The following is an 18,293-nucleotide window of genomic DNA, read 5'->3' as shown; positions in this document are numbered from 1 at the left end:
GTCACTCCCCAGCCCCCCATCAGTGGCACCAGAGGGACACCATTGAGCAGCCTGGTGGCTGAATCAGGAGTTTCTCTCTTCTGACACGGTCACTTACCCCTTGGGAGACCCTCGATGGCTACTTACAATGAAATGTTTGCAGAATTTTTGGCAAAACTGTATAAATGAAACTCAAAGTACAGCGAGAAAGAATTCTGGCCACTGCACAGATTTATAAACAAGAAGGTGTTTATATTTCATTTAATATTTGACACAGAAAAGCCCACATTTAAACAGACACATTAAATCTTCAGAGCACTTTAATTATAGTTTTGGACCTTGGATATGACAAATGCTTGTATAAGATGCATCCATAATATTTTTTGTAATTTATTTTTACAAATTACACCATGATAAAACTTAATACAAATTACTCATGTGGCATATTTTCAACATTTTATAAGTTAATCCGATGCACACAACAGATTTTTGTTGTTGTTTACATAGGAAATTCTCATGATTTTAGTATTACACAAACTGAAGCTGAGACTACACTCAAAAATGAGTTTAGAAAATGGCATTACAAAAAATTGGGAGCGAGCAGTAAAAACCCACGCAGGGCTGCTGTGCAGAAGTAAATCGGGTGTTTTCACTGCCATAAGTCTTCAGTGCGGCCAAACTTAAAAACCAGTCCTCTGCAAACAAAATAAGAAAAACATCACATCTAGTTGCGTTCCGGGGGGAAAAGGAGTATGTGAGATTGGGAGAATGGTGGGAAGTTAGTGCAACAAAGAATTGATGAGTTGTATGAAAAGAAACCATGGAACGTAGAAACTGGTTAGGTGCTTCCCATGTCCTTAATTTCTGCATACTGGAGACATATGCCACTCTTGAAAAGTTAACTGATGTTTAGTATGTAACCAATGTATGTCTGATTTTATCATATTCATTCAACAAACCTTTTTTGAATATAATGTGCTAGATGCTTGGGTTATAAAAATACAGAAGATAGAGTGTCTCTGGCCTCAAGTTGCTCACAATTCACGTTCTTGGTGACACAATGTGGTAATGGCAGGGAGGAGGGGTGGCTGTGAAAGGTATATATGCCAAATGTCGAGAGCACAGAAACATATAGAATTTATTCTGCCTGGATGTGTTAGGGAAGAAGTTCCAGAGGTGGAAATATATGAAATGGGCTTTGAAGAATAAGTAGGAGTTTCAATGGGAGATTGGTAGGAATAGGAGCTAGTGTGATGAAAGAAGAGGTTTTAGGGAAAGGAAATGGTTTATCAAAAAACAAAGAGGAATAAAGACCGTGGGGCCTCAGGAAAAGCCCAAGAGACTGTGTCAGGAATATGCCCACACAGAACTTACAATCCAGGGTTTAGGTGGGGAACTGCCTACAGCTGTCCTCTAGGTTTCGACTTAAAAGAGGCAAGAAGGCAGGGCACCTGGGTGGCTCAGTCAGTTGAGTGTCTGTCTGCCTTCAGCTCAGGTCGTGATCCTCAGGCCCTGGAATCGAGCCCCAATTTGGGCTCCCTGTGCAGTGGGGAACCTGCTTCTCCCTCTCCTCCCTGCTCATGCTCTCTCACTAGCTCTCTCTCTCAAATAAATAAATAAAATCTTAAAAAAAATAGAGGGGCAAGAGGGCAATTATATGCACAAGGAGATACCAGTCTATGTCTAGGTCTAGAGCTATAGGTACACGTAAAGATATTTAACATGCAGTATTACAGGGAGGAGTCCAATATGGCTAGATTATAGCCTAAGAGACAAGGAAGATAGGGAATGGAGATGCCCAGGATTTGGTAAGCCGACTGCACAGGGCAGCTAATTGCCCACAGGGGCCTTCCATGCCTTAAATGAGTCAAGAGGGCGGGTGCCAGCCTGTATGTTCTACTGCAGGGGGCAAATGATACTCAGTTCTAGGCTTTGTGATACGGGGTTATGCAGAGATGTACCCCTATTTAAAAGGCTTAACTATTCATCCAGCTGATTGTTGCTATGCAAGGTTCAGGATGGTCACACTGAGTTTTAAAATTTGGCTCCATAAGACAGAAAATACTGTATAAGATAAAATAAAACAAAATTGTGGACAGAACTTGGCTGGATGGCCACTAGTGTTGAGCTCTTCCGTAGACAGCTCCAAGTTTTGAAAAAATTTAAGATGGGGAAATGACAGAATTAGAGCCATGTTTTAGAAAACAAGGTGACACAGGAAAACTGTATCCAAGGGAGGAACCAATCCAGGATGTGAACTGCTTAGGACGGGATGCTGGTGACTGAACAATAGAAATGGACAAAAAGAGGACAAGTTTGAGACCCTTCAGAGGCGGTTCAACAGGCTCAGATGTAGGGGGCAAGTGTGAGGGAGAAACTGAGGATGGCGGTAGACATCAGGGCACAGGCTGGTTTACATTTGTCTTCTCGTCTGTTCTCTGAGCACCAGTGTCTACTCAGGTTTAAGCCTGCAATTGTAATGATGAATTTAACACGGCTCTCCTAAGCCTTTCTAAAGATAAACAGTTGTGTCTTTTGATGAAGACAAAAATGCAACCAGGAAATTGTACCCTCTCTTGCAAGTCGGTTAATTTCTTTTTTTTTTTTTTAAGGATTTCATAAAGCTCCAAAAGGTGATTTGAACTCTAATCATCCAGTTACTATCAGGCCTCTACCTCCAGATAGCCTGGACGAGACCTACTTCAGAATACTTATCAACAGATGTAAATCGTAATCTGAAGGGTTTCTTGGGCAAAAGCCAGTCCCTCCTACACTGTCAGATGGTCACCTGAGTTACTGACATCTGTGTCTGATTTCTGAAACAGTAATTTTTCAGCTGTTGCTGAGTATTGTTCTGTTACAAATCAGAATGGTTGGCAATCTGGTACAACTATTCTAGTAACAGTGTTTATTAGTTTCAATTTGCTTATAGTATTTTCAAAAAACCTAGGTTTTAGTCTTAATAGGGACAAGAGTACCAAATGAGAAACTAACCAAACTTGTTCCAAATAAAAGGAATTTATCATATCTAATTTTAGAGAAGTCAATGGTCGGGTTTCCAAGGTTTTATGATCTATGAAAACTGCTATGCGAGCTCACCTGTCTCTCCCTTCACTGGGACAGAGACAATTTCCCCGCCAACCTTCCCCCTCAATCCTCTGTCCCCACTGCTGTGATAGAAGCATCTCAAGGTGGAATCTGCTTTACCCTTCCTCTCCTCTCTGCCAGAGTAAACAATGATAAAGAAGGCTGCTATGTGCCTCTCCCCACAACTCCATCCGCACACCCTCATGCTGCCTTCCCTTGACTGAAGCTGTGCGGCCCTGCATTCGCTATGTACCTCCAACTCTGTGGAGCCACGAGAATAGTGAGCTTTGGATGCTTGGGGGCTTTCTGTGCACGTGCCCAAGCCTCAGTACTGCAGCTCGGAAGGAAAGGAAACCCTACACATCCATGCTGTCCTCCTCATGAACATGCTACACTACCCTACAAAATCACAAATGGACTGGAATTGTACTTCATAAGCTGAGGAATGAGGTTTACTCCTGCTGTATTTTGAAATTCAGTGTCATTCTCTCGATAAAGGCGAGGGAGGGGGAGTCAAAACTCATACCGAACAACTGGCTGAGGACAACAAAAGGAGAAAACATCAACTGAATTCCCCCCAAACCTTGAATGGCATCACCCTCAACTCTGAAGCCTGAAACGTGGCCTCAGTCTGAGCCTAGTTTTTCCATGCTTGGTTTCCCACATCTAACACGGGGCTGATGACGGGGCCGCCTTCAGGGTCGTGTCAGGGGTTAGCTGAGAACATACAGGTAAAACACTAAGAATGGTGTCTTGCACGTAATAACTGCTCAGTAAACTTAGGTCATTATTATTTTCTGCATAACATGAGTGGCTTCACTCTTTGTTGTTTAAATTCTGGATTTTCTCCACTAGTTTCAGGACACACAGAATGACCCAAAGACACTGTGCACATCTAAGTTCACATCTTTTTTTTTTTTTTTAAGATTTTATTTATTTATTCATGAGAGGGAGATAGAGGCAGACACACAGGCAGAGGGAGAAGCAGGCTCCACGCAGGGCGCCCAATGCGGGACTTGATCCTGGAACTCCAGGATCACACCCTGGGCGAAAGACAGGTGCTAAACCACTGAGCCACCCAGGGATCCCCACATCTGTCTTATTTCCAAACTGATTTTATAAAACTGTGAGAATTCCTGGTGAAGGAATAAGTTTGAGTACCATTGCTGAATGTTATTAAAGGGTAACTATTAGCATTTTATGAGTGGCTCAAGTAGATATAGGCCTTTGATTTCACGTTTAGGGGTCAGTAGGAAGGGAAAGAGAAGGATAAGTCCTATAATAGACTGTCCTAGAATATAGAGCAGTTTTCTTAAACCTTTTCTGGATTAAGGACTTTGAAAATCATGAAAGCCACAGATTCTCTTCCCAGAAACAAGCAGGTACACCAGTGTGTTGCATACAGAAATGTCTGGTGCTTCCCCATCTTCAGAACCCTCGTGGAATAACGGTTAAAAATCCCTGATGCCGGGGCACCGAAGTAGCTCAGTCAGTTAAGCGTCCACTCTTGGTTTCAGCTCAGGTCAGGATCTCAGAGTCCTGGGATCAAGGTCCAAATCGGACTCTGACCTCAGGGTGGAATCTGCTTGAGATTCTCTCTCTCTCTGCCCATTACCTGCTTTCTTTAAATAAATAAATAAATAAATAATAAATTCTGAAAGAAAAAAAATCCTTGATGCAGAGGATAAAGAGAAGATTTGTGGGGGAGAGGGAGGGTGGCAAGGGTGGAAGGCTAAGAGTAGGGGACAAGGGTAGGCCGTTAGGTACAGGAAAGAATGAACATCAGAGAAGATTACTGATGAAAGTACTAAGGTATTTAGGGGTTTTCGCAATCCTTTAATTTGTCATTGAATCAGAAGGATAAAAAAATGTTAGGGCTTCTCCTCCACACCTCAGATCTCATGTATAAGTTCTAATGACAACAAGGATAGAAAGAACTATAAAATGCACTCAGAAACAAAACTTTCAGGCAGCCTGGGTGGCTCAGCGATTTGGTGCCACCTTCTGCCCAGGGCGTGATCCTGGAGACCCAGGATCGAGTCTCGCGTCAGGCTCCCTGCACGGAGTCTGCCTCTCCCTTTGTGTGTTTCTCATGAATAAATAAATAAAATCTTAAAAAAAAACCCACAAAACTTTCAAGAGAAAAGGTTTTAAGCAGGCTTTCACTGGAAGCAACTGTTAGAGATAAAGATTTAAGATGAATAGTATCAGTAACTAATCTACAGAGATCACAGTTCTTCATGAAAGGGAAGGTGGTGACAGTTTAAGAAACTCAGAATATGTTCCCAAGATTGGTTACCAACCAATCCATATATTAAAATAGCTTCCTAAGTCTCATTCTTTGTATATTATATGACACAACATGGAGGAGGGGCACTGGACAGGGTACATTAATCAATCAAATATAGTAAATAATGTAAGAGAAACAATTATAAAAAAAGAATTTGAAAAAAATAGAGTAAAGAATGCAAAAGAAACTTACCCAAAAAAGATGAAGGCATTTTGGAAAAATACAGCAATTCCAGGGTATACGATGGCTTTTTCTGTAAAAATAGTTGTAATATTTAGAGGTTTATGGTCTCAAAACACTTAGTTTCTGGTACACTATGAACAACAGTTTTCCTGTCTTACATAATTGAATTTTCCGGTAACCATGGTGGTTTTGAGTATTAAATGACATAATGCATGTGACAGAGTCCAGCACTGGTTTAGGAAGTGATGGCTCCCTTCCTTCATTTAACAAATATTTAGCGAGTGCATATTAATGTTCAGCACTGAAATGAGCCAAGAATATGGCAGTAAATAAAACAGGCAAAATTTTTTCATCTTCGTGAAACTAAATAATATAGAGAATAAATGAGGAGAAAAAAATAAATCAAGGAAAGTTAAGGGAAGTGCAGTGAATGATGACGTTTTTTACAAGTGGCTGGGAAGACCTCGTGAGAAGCGGACAGTGGCAAAAGGACAGGAAGGAAGTAAGGACAGGGACCATGCAGAAGTAGCAGAACAGCAAGCTTGCAACAAGCCTGGAGGTGGGAGCATGCTGGCACATTAGAGGAATGGCCATGTGGGAGAAACAGAAAAGCAGGACACAGATCAGAGAAGAATGAGGGGCAGGGAGTAAGAGGGTGGGGAAGATCTTATGGAACCTTCTAGTCATGGTCAGGGCTCTGATCTTCACTCTGAGGGAGATGAGAAGCCATTGGAGGGTTCTGAGCAGAAAAGTAAGATGAGCTGACTGACATATTTTAATAGGATTCCCCCGGCTGCCCAACGGAGTAGACTAGAGTGGGTAGGGGGAGAAACAGAAACCAGTGAGGAGTCTGTTTCAGGAAATAAGACAAGAAACTCTTAACAGACTGAACCAAGGTGGAAGCAATGGAGATGGTAGAAAGTGGTAGGATTCAGGGGGCACCAGGCTGGCTCAGTAAGTAGAGTGTGACTCTTGATCTCGGGGTTGTAAGCTCAAACCCCACAATAGATGTAGCACTTACTTTAAAATCTACATTTTAAAAAAGCAGTGAGTGGGGGCAGCTAGGTGGCTCAGTGATTGAGTGTCTGCCTTTGGCTCAGGTCATGATCCAGGGGTCCTATGACTGAGTCCCACATCAGGCTACCCACAGGGAGCCTGCTTCTCCCGCTGCCTATGTCTCTAGTTCTCTCTGTGTGTCTCTCATGAATAAATAAATAAAATCTTTAAAAAAAAAAAGTGGTGAGTGACTTAGTCATTTAAGCATCCGACTTTTGATTTCAGTTCAGGTCATGATCTCAGGGGCATAAGATCAAATCCCATATCAGGCTCTGTGCTGAGTGTGGAGACTGCTTAAGATTCTCTTTGCCCCTCTGCTCTTCCTCCCCAAACCTCACCCTCCACTGGTAAGCATTCTTTCTCTCTCTCTCTCTCAAAGAAAAAAAAAAGTGGTGGGATTCAGGATATATTTTCACAGCAGAATCGACAGGATTTGCTCATGGACTGAATGTAGGGTATGAGAGAAAGAAAGTATCTTTACAGGACTAATCATCCAGAGTTTTTGGCTTGAACATTTGGAGAGACCGAGTAGCCATTATTAGCTAGGATGGGCAAGACTGCCAGAGAAACGTTTTGTTCCAATTTATCCCAGACTGAAGTTGAAATCCTCACAAATTTCTACCATTGGAGCTGTCAATGAATACTCATTAATTGACAAACTCAAGCATGATAACCAAATGAATTATCAACTTTTTCTCAGAATAGTTTTAAATTAATCGGATTACCATGACAACTGGTTTGCACAGGCTTCACTACTGCAAGGCCAGATTAAAGATTCCACATTAGTGATAACTGTTACTGCTACAATGGCTCATAAAGATAGTATAGAAAGGCAATTCACAAGTTACAGATATCCTGTAATAATTCTCAAAGCATAACCTGGTCCCGAAGTTTTAGGAAACAACTAAAACTTCTGTGAGATAAACACATTTCTACAAAAAGGGGCTCTGTGTTAATAGCTACTTCTGGGAAAGGAGAATTATCAATAATTTTATTTTCTTCTTTGAGCTCTTTTATATTTTCAGTATCCTACAATGAACAACTACTATGGAATTCATATGATAAAAATGTAATATTTTTGTTTTTAAAATATGGTGGTGATAAAGATTTTGTAGCAGCAAGAGAACTACTTAGGATATCATGTAAAATGCAAAAACCTGGGTTCAAAATGGTTTATACTATGATTCCAACAACACAAAAATATAAAAGAGACCAAAGGAAATATACCAAAACATTTAAAAGCAGTACATTATTATAGTTTCTTTCTTTTCTACATTTTAGTAGAAAATTATAGGTTTTAGTAGTATTATTTATAATATTTAGTAGAAAATTATATGGTCTTAGGAATAAATTATATAAACAACAACAATACATACTTAAAATGCCTACCATTCCTGTCTGTAAGACTTACATGATCTTAATAAACATTCAGGAAACTTATGATTTTAATCCAAGAATTATATTTTCTTCAAAGAAATAAAGGGTTAAAATATGGGCTAGATTAGATCCCTGCTGGTCCAGGTGCAAAACACAGATACCATCTTTTTACTGTAGCAAAGCATAGTCAATTTTACCTGGAACAGTAAGGGGTTTTTGTATTTCTTGGGGTCCCTCAAGGTGAAATTTCAACCAGGGATCTAAGAGCAGGCCTTTTCCTGCAGGCTTGACTTTACAGTGGCCTTACATAGTAGATACACATGAAGAGTTAATTTACTTTCTATCTAAAAGGCGAGGATGTCATAGTACCAGGGAGGCTTAGCTCAATAAACTTTAGTTCTAGGATGTTAGAGCTTTGCATGGATATCATTCACCAAGTCAAAACTTGCCAAATAGCTAGAGAACATAATATATCTACTTTTTAGATTTTTGGAAGCCAAAGAGAAGCAAGGTTAGGAGCTGTGTCCCATGATTTCCAGGCTCTAGATTAGAAGAGAAAATACAGAAGAATAGTAAAAACATACCAAACAAAACAAAATACTGCTACGGTGAAGGGAGTTCCCAGGGATAAATGCTAGTAGCTAGTAACTGACTCATCTATCTGAAAAAAAGCTTTATTCAAGAATAACTTTAATGCACAACTTCAGTACTCCATTGAAGTAAAATATAAACTCTTTTCTCTCACCTTTAGCAACATAACCTCCAAAGAGAATCCACATGGATGCAATCAGAGATCCAAAGGCCAGCATGAAACCAATGAAGAGCCAAATGCGAGCACCTTAAAAGAAGTAACATTTTACCAGAATTGTTTCTCATACAGCAGTAGTCAGTTCCATTAAGTTTTCAAAAAAGAAAGCAAAAACCAAAACAGAAAATATGTGTAGTTGCCATTTAAAGTCTAAAACAAGAATGGAAGATGTGTTGAGTATCTTTCATCAGTGCACATTGGCCTTTTTCTTGTTGGCTGGTCTGTATATTCTAAGTGCCTATAATTAATTTCCTTAAATATGTATACTAAGAAAAACTCTTCATTCTATAAAAATCTCACAAAATATGTTTCAACATATTTACAGGCTCATTCTCCTTATATTCTTAGAAATTTTACTTCAAAATGGAAACTCCTCCAAGAGAACTTCCAAGCAATAACACAGGTATACTTAACAAAAAATTCATATTCAGTGGTATGTGAATCTAAACACACTACCATACTTCACTTTTAGGTAAGTCAGGTAGAGAAATAAATTCACACTTATTGTGATTGGCACTTAGGAAAGCTACATTAAAATTATATTAAGAGAGGAGGACAAATCTTAAATCACATTTATAAAATATTTATGAAGATTTGCTACAAAATAAGTAGTCCTTAGACTGCCTAGAATGGAAATGAATTTCTTTAATTAGCACAAATACATTTTAATAAAAACACTGCCTTGTTCAATAAAGCAAAACAAATAGAATGCTATTTTTAGTTTCTGATTTCATCTCAAAAGCAAAACAAAATAATATTTATGAAATAATAAGCTGATAGTCATAGCTGTGGTATTAAATACAACTGGCTCTGGCTAGCTAACAAATTTTTGTCAGAGACGTGATGGCCATATTCTAGTCTTAGCCCTAGCTATTACTGGCTTATTATTATCAACACTAACTGCTAACATTTGTATATTTGTTTATAGTTTATGATTATGGCAAATTAGTGTTTCTGTATCTCTTCTACATAAGTTCATCTACAAAGAGAATGAACCAAAGAGTCTAAAAGTATAGAATGAGAGCTGACTGCTGAAGTTTCTCCTGTTTAAAAGTCACTCGATTTTTCCTATTAATTTTTGCTACAGATTTAAGTTTATCATTTAAATTGCTTAATCAATGTCTCCTTCAATTTTTGTGTATGCTGGACTCTCAGGAAGCCGTGCCACACACATCCTGTATCTGGCCTACCTCAGGTATAAGGCAATGGAGTCCAGGGGACAGGACTTCCCTAGCTGAGAAGGAAGGGACTCGGTGACCCTAAGCTCCAAAATTCTATTATTTTATTCAATTTTGTAAGATGAAAAGAGTTCTGGAGGTTGGTTACACAGTAATGTGAATGTTTTTAACACTGCTGAACCATAGGACACTTAAAAATGATTAAGATGGTAAATTTTATATTTTGTATTTCAAAACACATACAAAATACTATGATTCTATAAACTATTTCAAAATGTCAATCCAATCAAATACAGTTGGCCAAAAAGAAAATAATTTATATGGTATAGCTTTAAGTACTACAAAGTCGATTTTGCACATGTATTCTTTATTACATACCATCCTTTGCTGTATACCACATACACTTATATCTACACATTACTGCACAGGGCTATAAACTCACAACTGTGTACACTATACTCTACAGCCAACTCTGATTAAATGTGACTTGTGTCTTATATGCCTTGAAACCTATAACCTCTGCTCTAGATATACCTCCATCCTATCTCTGATCTGAAAGAGTTAAGATAGGTGGCTCTTCTACGTGTAATTCTTACTTTTAAGGATGTAGAGTAAGATGTTGTTTACACCTATTTACCTGTTTGACCCAGGCAACCTTCACTGTAACTATCACCTCGGACTTGTCCATTTGATACTGCATTAATCCTGTATGAATAAAATAAAGCCAAGATATCACGGTCTTTGATTCCAAGAGAAAACTAGCCATGACATCAAATTACCAGATACAAGAAACTAGAGCGCCTCAAATTGAAGGTTAGGCCTCACGAGTCTTGAGAAATGGATTCACGGAAATTTAACCACGCCCCTCTGACCTGATAGCCTCTAAGCAGTGGTGATCGTTCCCAGACCAGCAGAATCATCACCTGGGAACTGATCAGAAAGGAAATTCCCCCACCCCGCTCTAGACTCATTGAGGCAGAAACTCTGGGTGTGGGGCCCAGAGATTTGAGTTTTAACAAGTCCTTCAGGTGATTCTGATGCTTGGTACCAGATAATTTTTCAAAATTATGTGACACTTGTTAAAATTTGTTAAAATTGACACTTGTGAAAATCTTGCTGAGATGGAACCATCTTTAGCTTGGTCCTACCTAGGTTTCCATTTGTACATATTGGACATACTCAACATGTAATATGCGTGGCATGACAAAACAGAAAGTCCCTAGATAATCCAAAAACTGCTTAAAATTGGCTTTGGAATGAATTGTGGTAATTCTGTACTAATGTCCAATTTTTGGAGAAATAATTATATATCAAGCAAAACAATAACTTTGCTCTGAAGACATAATTGAAGAGATTCAAGGGGTAAAATCTTGTTTTTCAATCCTTGATATTTGTTCTAAAAACAGAAAGTCTTTTGCTGACTTGCATAGAGTACCACTCTAAATTGACACAGCTTTGCTTTCTTTAGAAGTATCCCTTCAAAAATTTAAATATCATGGGGAAATGTTCCCAATATACTAAGTTAAAAAGTTATAAAACTTTATATATGTATGTGTATGTGTGTGTGTGTGTGTGTGTGTATATATCTCTCCAATTGTGTGTGTATGTGTGTGTCTGCCACTAGAATGGAATGGAAGCTTCATGAGGGCAAGGCTTCTGTCTACCTTGTTTCTCATTTTTATTTTCAGTGCCTAGCACAGGGCTTGACACACAGCCTAATAAACATGTTGACTATATGCACCCTGACTTTTTAAGTAATATATGAAGTCTTAATTTATTCATTCAAATCTAAGTTTTAGAATGATCAAAATACCATAATTATGTTCAGTGATCTCTGCATCAACCACATTATTTGGTACACAAAATAAATATGTTTTGTTTTTTTATTATTTTATTTTTTAATAAATACGTTTTAAAATAAGCTTCATATTTTTTTTAAAAAATGCAGATGTTCTTAGGTTAGTGGTTCTTTGCTCCTGTTTTTCCTTGCTGAGCCATGTGAATAGACTCTATAGCCCTCTGTCAAACAGCTATGACCCTGTCCTGTCAGCCAGTCTCCATGATCAGGCACATTCTGAAATGAATAATCTCTATTTGTTCTCTGGCATTACCAGTTCTATATATAATCTCAAACTTATAGAAAAATTGTCAAGTATAGTTCAAATAATTTTTTTTTCTGAAGCATTTGAAAGTTGCCAAACTGATGCCCCATAACCCCAGAAATGTGTATGCATTTCCTACAAACAAGACTGTTCCACAGAACTAAATACAACCATCGAAATTGGGAAGTTAACAATGATTCATTATCACAATCTACTCTTCAGATCTCAGTCAAGTTCCCCAGTTGGCCCAATAATGCTCTTAACAAAAGCATTATCTGCTCATGCAAAAGAGCAAAATTACGAGGTACATTTTATTCTCATGTCCCTTTAGTCCCCTCAGTCTTCTCTGGGTTTTATGACCTTGATCTTTTACCCTGGCCATCCTGGTCTCCTTGCCATGGAGCCTCTGTCCTTGCTGTTCCATAAGTCTGGAATGATCTTCTTTTCCATATCCCTATGGTGAACTCCTTCATCTCCCCAAATCTTTGCTATAGAAAAAGTGCCTTCTTCATGAGGCCTTCAATGACTCTATTTAAAATTTCTGTATCTCCCACCGACATCTCCTCTCCTCCTTCTTGGTAACACTTCGTGATATCTAGAATGCCATATACATAATTTATTTCTCCTTGCTTACTATCTGTCAAATTTATACATTTGAGTATAAATTCCGTAAGTGCACAGATTTTCCCCGGTTTTATTCACTACTGTATTTCCTGTGCCTAGAGCAGAGCCTGGGATAAAAAAGCCTAATGAATATTTGCTGGATAAATGAATAAACAAACACTTAGACAAAATACATGGTTTCTGACCTAAAAAGTAAAGTTGTAAACATCAGCAATAAAAGGAGAGCTGAGAGGAGCTGGGGGATGGAAGTGGGAGAGGAGAGCTGGAAGGGAGACTAGCAAAGAGAACGGTTGCTTTTCTTAATAAATCCTTCTCTGCAACCTGACTTTTAAACCATGTCCAATACATTGATGATACTGAAAATTATGAACTCTACTCAAGTGTATGGAGGACATTTTTATTTTGTGACCATCTATGTAAGTAATGTCTGATGCTTACATCAGGAAGGCTATGGTTGCTATGACACCACAGGCATGGTATGAATGGTTGAACTCTTCCATAGTGGGATAAATGACAGCTGCATCTATGATAATCCACCAGCCTGTAAAAAACTAAAACAGATATAAAGAAGCAACATTAGTGAGAAATTACAGTAATTTCTTATCTCACTAACTAAAAAGGTATCTAAGTGAAGAGATTCCTTCTAATGAATGTCAACATTTTCTTAAATGTTCTAGCAGTTTCTTGCATATAATTTGCACATGCCTTAATATCTGAGTAAATATTAGATACCCTTAAGTCTGCCAGTAATTACTATTTAATGTGAAGTTTTTTTTAAAGATTTTATTTATTCATGAGACACACACAGAGAGAGGCAGAGACATAGGCAGAGGGAGAAGCAGGCTCCCTGCAGGGAGCTGGATGTGGAACTCAATCCTAGACCCCAGGATCATAACCCAAGCGGAAGGCAGATGCTCAACCACCAAGCCACCCATGTGCCCCACATGAACTTCTTTTCTGAGCCTCTTCAATCATTATTTTATATTGTTGTAATAAAATCTGTCATCTTATTTTATGAACTAGAAGTATGTTTTATTTTCTCATGGCAGCAAAATGGTAAAAAAGTGACTCAGATTCCGACTGACAGGAGTGGCATGTTGCTGACATAAGCCTCCAGAAAGAGATTATCACTGAAAATGAAAAAAAAATTATTCAAAAAAATATGGGGAATACTTATTGCTGACAGAATTTTAGCTATTCTCTTGGTGTTGTGAAATAAGTAATGGGTCTGCAGTTCTGCTTTTCCTCTTGATGAATTACAGTGCAGTCCACAGATGGTTTTAGGTGTGACGCTAAATTCAATTTAAACACCAAATTATAATTTATCTTAATTGAATTTGGCTCTGGATGTTATCAAGGGCAAATACATAATTAAAAAACACTAAAACTGCACAAATATTATCTGACCACAAACTTAGAATAAGATATTAACCAAATTCTGGTAAGTAGATTAGAATGCTTTAAAACTAACCCCTTTGCCCTACTCCCACTCCCAACCATGACCCAGTCAGCTCTGGGAATTGCCATCTTCCAGCAATTCTTTAAAATAACTACTTTAAGCTAATCAAATTATTTTTATCAGATTATAGACTGCACCATACTCTATTAATAACATTTTTACTAGCTAGAATGAGTATTCTTCCTTTTTCTTTTTTACCCTCACCTCAATGTATTCAAGATATTTTCTTCACACACAAAAAAAGAAAAAGAAAAAAAGATATTTTCTTCACAAACTAAAATTTAAAGCTTTTTTTTTTTTTTTTGGATGTTTTTAAGTGCAGAATTTCTATGGCAGTTTTGTTTTTTCTTTTTAAGATTTTACTTTTGGGACGTCCGGGTGGCTCAGCAGTTGAGCCTCTGCCTTCGGCTCAGGGCATGATCCTGGAGTCCCAGGATCCCTGCATGGAGCCTACTTCTCCCTCTGCCTGTGTCTCTGCCTCTCTCTCTGTGTCTCTCATGAATAAATAAATAAAATCTTAAAAAAAAAAAAAAGATTTTACTTGTAAGTAATCTCTACACCCAACATGGGGCTTGAACTCACCACCCAGATCGAGAGCCCCATGCTCTACCAACAGAGCCAGTGGCACCTCTCTATGGTAGTTTTATATTTTGCCATTACTTTAGGATAAATATTTTTCATAGATTTTAAATGTCAGAGACTAAGCAAAGAGAAGATATTTAAATTTAGATTTTTTTTCTTAAAGATTTTCTTTTTAAGTAATCTCTATACCCATATGGGACTTGAATTTACAGCCCAGAGATCAAGAGTTGCATGGTCTACTGACTGAGCCAGCCAGGTGCCCCTAAACTTAGGTTTTTGTCTGTTTATTTTATTTATTTTTAAAAGATTGTATTTATTTATTCATGAGAGACAGAGAGACAGAGGCAGAGACATAGGCAGATGGAGAAGGAGGTTCCCCACAGGGAGCCCCATGTGGGACTTGATCCTGAGGCCCTGTGCCAAAGGCAGGTGCTCAACCGCTGAGCCACCCAGGTGTCCCTGTCTGTTTATTTTAAATCCACTATTTAGAACACATGATAACCTAAGAGCATAAAACACAAGTATCAGATGCCTTGAGGGATTTGCAATGTAAATAAGGAATTTATTCTATAAATTACCTCTAGGCAACACCCTTTAATGAGTTTTCGTGTTTTTTTTCTTTTGTCTTGTTTTTTAATGAGATCAAGAAGAAAGTTAAGTATGGATTATGAAAAAATGCAATCATATCTCTCCACTGGTTTTGACCTGTTTCTTCCTTTAACACCTCCTGGGGGAATCCCTGGGTGGCTCAGCGGTTTAGTGCCTGCCTTTGGCCCAGGACGTGATCCTGGAGTCCCGTGATCAAGTCCCACATCGGGCTCCCTGCATGGAGCCTGCTTCTCCCTCTGCCTGTGTCTCTGCCTCTCTCTCTCTCTGTGTGTCTTTCATGAATAAATAAATAAATAAAATCTTCAAAAAAAAAAAAAACACTTCCTGGTATTGTACTCACAAAAAAGGTATTATCCATTTAATGAAAAAACGTATAAAGCGTATTGTCTTATATACTATTTTTAACATGCATTTAAAGAAAACCAATCACTCTACTAATCAAATTTCAAGCCATAATTAATATCAACATTTAAAATGGAGTAACTCAACCCCTGTGTAAATAAAACATCAACATTTATTAAAATAAATTTAGTTGTCAGAGATAAAATAGTACATATTTTAAGACATCATACAGAATTCAAAATATATAAAAACAAACACCAAAATAATGAAGACCTAAATTATCAATGACACTTACTAGAACACCAGCAGCAACAGAGGCAATAGTGTTGCGCTTTTCCCCCCAATCAATGCATTCTGAGCATCGCAAGCCTTCTAGAAATCCAGACATTTTTTTCAGGTCACTTAAAAAAAGCAAACAAAAAAGCAACTAAATAAAGTACTTCTATTCACTTGCTTCAATTATGTTCCTAGAAAATAATGAACAGTTCAGGAATAATCTAACAAAAGTGAAATACTTTATTTTGGTTATGTATACCTCTTTGAAATATTTTAATTTTTAATAAATTTCCACATTAAAACTTTGGAAAACAAAATTTGGATTCATTTAGCTTATTTTTTTTAATTTAAAAGATGGCTTTGGTATATTTAAGAGATATGAAGGAAAGTGGGCCTCCAAATATGGAAAAATTTTCTAATGGTTACTAATTTTAATTCCAAACTGATTTATTATGTGATTTTAACATTTACAATCCAGGGGCACTAGCATGGTAGAGAGACAAAAGGCAAACTTTGGCTCTTGGTTGAAACATGCGCTCAGCAGAAAAAATATTTGTCTTAGGAATTTACACATTTTATCACAGAACATGTGTTTCTTCGCACTCAGATTGAGAAATTAAACAGTGCACTGCAGGTCTTCTACTCACATCACCTCCTTGCACTTCATTATTTTTTTTTTTCCAGAACCAACCCTGATTTCTGGTATCATTTCTATGGTAAGAACATCCTTTTCATTTTAATATCTTACCTCTGATTCTAACAGATGTCTTTCAGCCAAAACAAAGTACAAAATTGAACCTAATATTAATTCAGACCAAGGGAAAGAAAAAAAATCCAGCCAAATTACCATAGCCTTCCTAACAAATTACATAAAACATTGCTCCGAGCTTGAGCTATGCAGACCTGTCCTAAGACACATCCGGACTATCTCTATTTCAAAGTATGAAAAAAAAGCCTGAATTACGTATAACTTGCTAATTATTAAGACACACCCCAACTCCTACAGAGAGACTCAATCCGTCTTGTAGTCAGCAATCCTGATTGCCCAAAACCACGATATCCTAAAAAAAGAGCACTGAGTCCAATCGTAACATCCCTTTTAAGCATGAACACCTGTGATTATAAGCAGTTTTAAGACGAGCCCAGTTTTGAAAATTCACCTGTCATTCTCCCCGGGAGCTACCGCAGCCCAGGGCGCGATCCCCTGGGCTCACCGCCCCGCCCCCCGGCCCCGCCCCCGGCCCCGCCCCCGGCCCCGCCCCCAGCCCCGCCGAGCCCAGGCTTCCTGGTTTAGCGCCCGGCACCCCCGCTGCGCAGAGCCCGCCCCCAGACCCGGGATCCCAGGTCCCGCGTGGACTCCGGCTGCGAGGACGTGGGAACTCGCTCTGGCGCCGCCATCCCCCCGCCGCCTGAACCTGAGGGTGACACTCCCTCTCGGGAGGGGGGAGGGTGCTGTTTCTCCCTACCCTCACGGAGGGGACCGCGGTCATTTTCGGGGATCCCGGGACACCCCGGGGAGGGGCTGTCGGGCAGCCCGGCGACAGTCCGCACGCGGCCGTCCCGGAGGAAGCGGCCGGAAGGGTCCAGGGCGACACAGGCGAGCCCGCAGCCTCCCCGGAGGTGGGGACAGCGACCCTGTCAGCGCCGGCCCGGCGGGCAGCCCCCCCGCCCCCGCGCCCGCGCCGCACTTACGTCCAGCCCGGCTCGTGCAGTCGGTCCCGAGCCCGGTGTCGCGCAGCGCGGGGACGCCTGACTTTCCCCTAGTTTTTAGCGGAGAAAACAAAACAGCCACCGACCACCGGGTACCCGGATGGAGCAGCGCCGCCCCCGGGCGTCCGGCCGCGCATGCGTGGGGCGGGGCCCAGGGAGCGGGGCGGGAGAGGGAGGGGCCGGACGGAGCCACGCCCGCCGCGCCCCGGACCGCGGCTGGGGCTCCCCGCGGCGCCCCCGGGTCGCCTTTGCGCCTCAGGAGTGGTAGTCTGAGTGCACCGTCCAAGGGGGTGGTGGGGGCGGGTCCTGAGCTTCCCGAAAGGAAGGCGTCCGTCTGTCGGGCCTTTGCGTCCGTCCGTGTGAGGTGGTCAGCTTCCCAGGGCTGCGGCCGGCCCCGCCGTTCTCCCAGGCGTGGGTGGCAGGAAAAGTGCGCGGTGCAAAAAGCGGTTCTGGGCTTCCTTCCCCCCCGCTCTCAGTTTTCAAGCAATGTTTATTTTCTCAGCGCCGGGCCCCGCCCCCGCGCCGTGGCTCCGCCTCCAGAGGGGGCGGGGCCACTCGGGGGCGGGGCGGTCCCGGGTGAGCTTGCAGGGGGGCCGTGCAGTCCCGGTCCAGGCGCGCCTACCCTCTCCTG

General features: G+C 40.3%; 1 protein-coding gene across 1 annotated transcript; it reads right to left on the bottom strand.

Moving 5' to 3' along the window:
- Positions 1–281: 281 nt before the first annotated feature.
- Positions 282–17,805, bottom strand: TMEM50A (transmembrane protein 50A). Its single transcript, XM_055332701.1, has 7 exons — positions 17,645–17,805; positions 15,972–16,077; positions 13,123–13,235; positions 10,596–10,663; positions 8,718–8,810; positions 5,549–5,609; positions 282–674 (listed from the first exon to the last, which is right to left on the bottom strand). Exons 2-7 carry the CDS (start codon positions 16,062–16,064, stop codon positions 629–631), a joined length of 474 nt encoding a protein of 157 aa, XP_055188676.1. The 5' UTR covers positions 16,065–16,077; positions 17,645–17,805; the 3' UTR covers positions 282–628.
- Positions 17,806–18,293: the final 488 nt, after the last annotated feature.

This window comes from Nyctereutes procyonoides, unplaced genomic scaffold (genome assembly GCF_905146905.1).
Source record: "Nyctereutes procyonoides isolate TBG_1078 unplaced genomic scaffold, NYPRO_anot_genome, whole genome shotgun sequence".
Lineage (NCBI taxonomy): Eukaryota > Metazoa > Chordata > Mammalia > Carnivora > Canidae > Nyctereutes > Nyctereutes procyonoides.
This window is presented reverse-complemented; position numbering and strand designations above follow the sequence as displayed.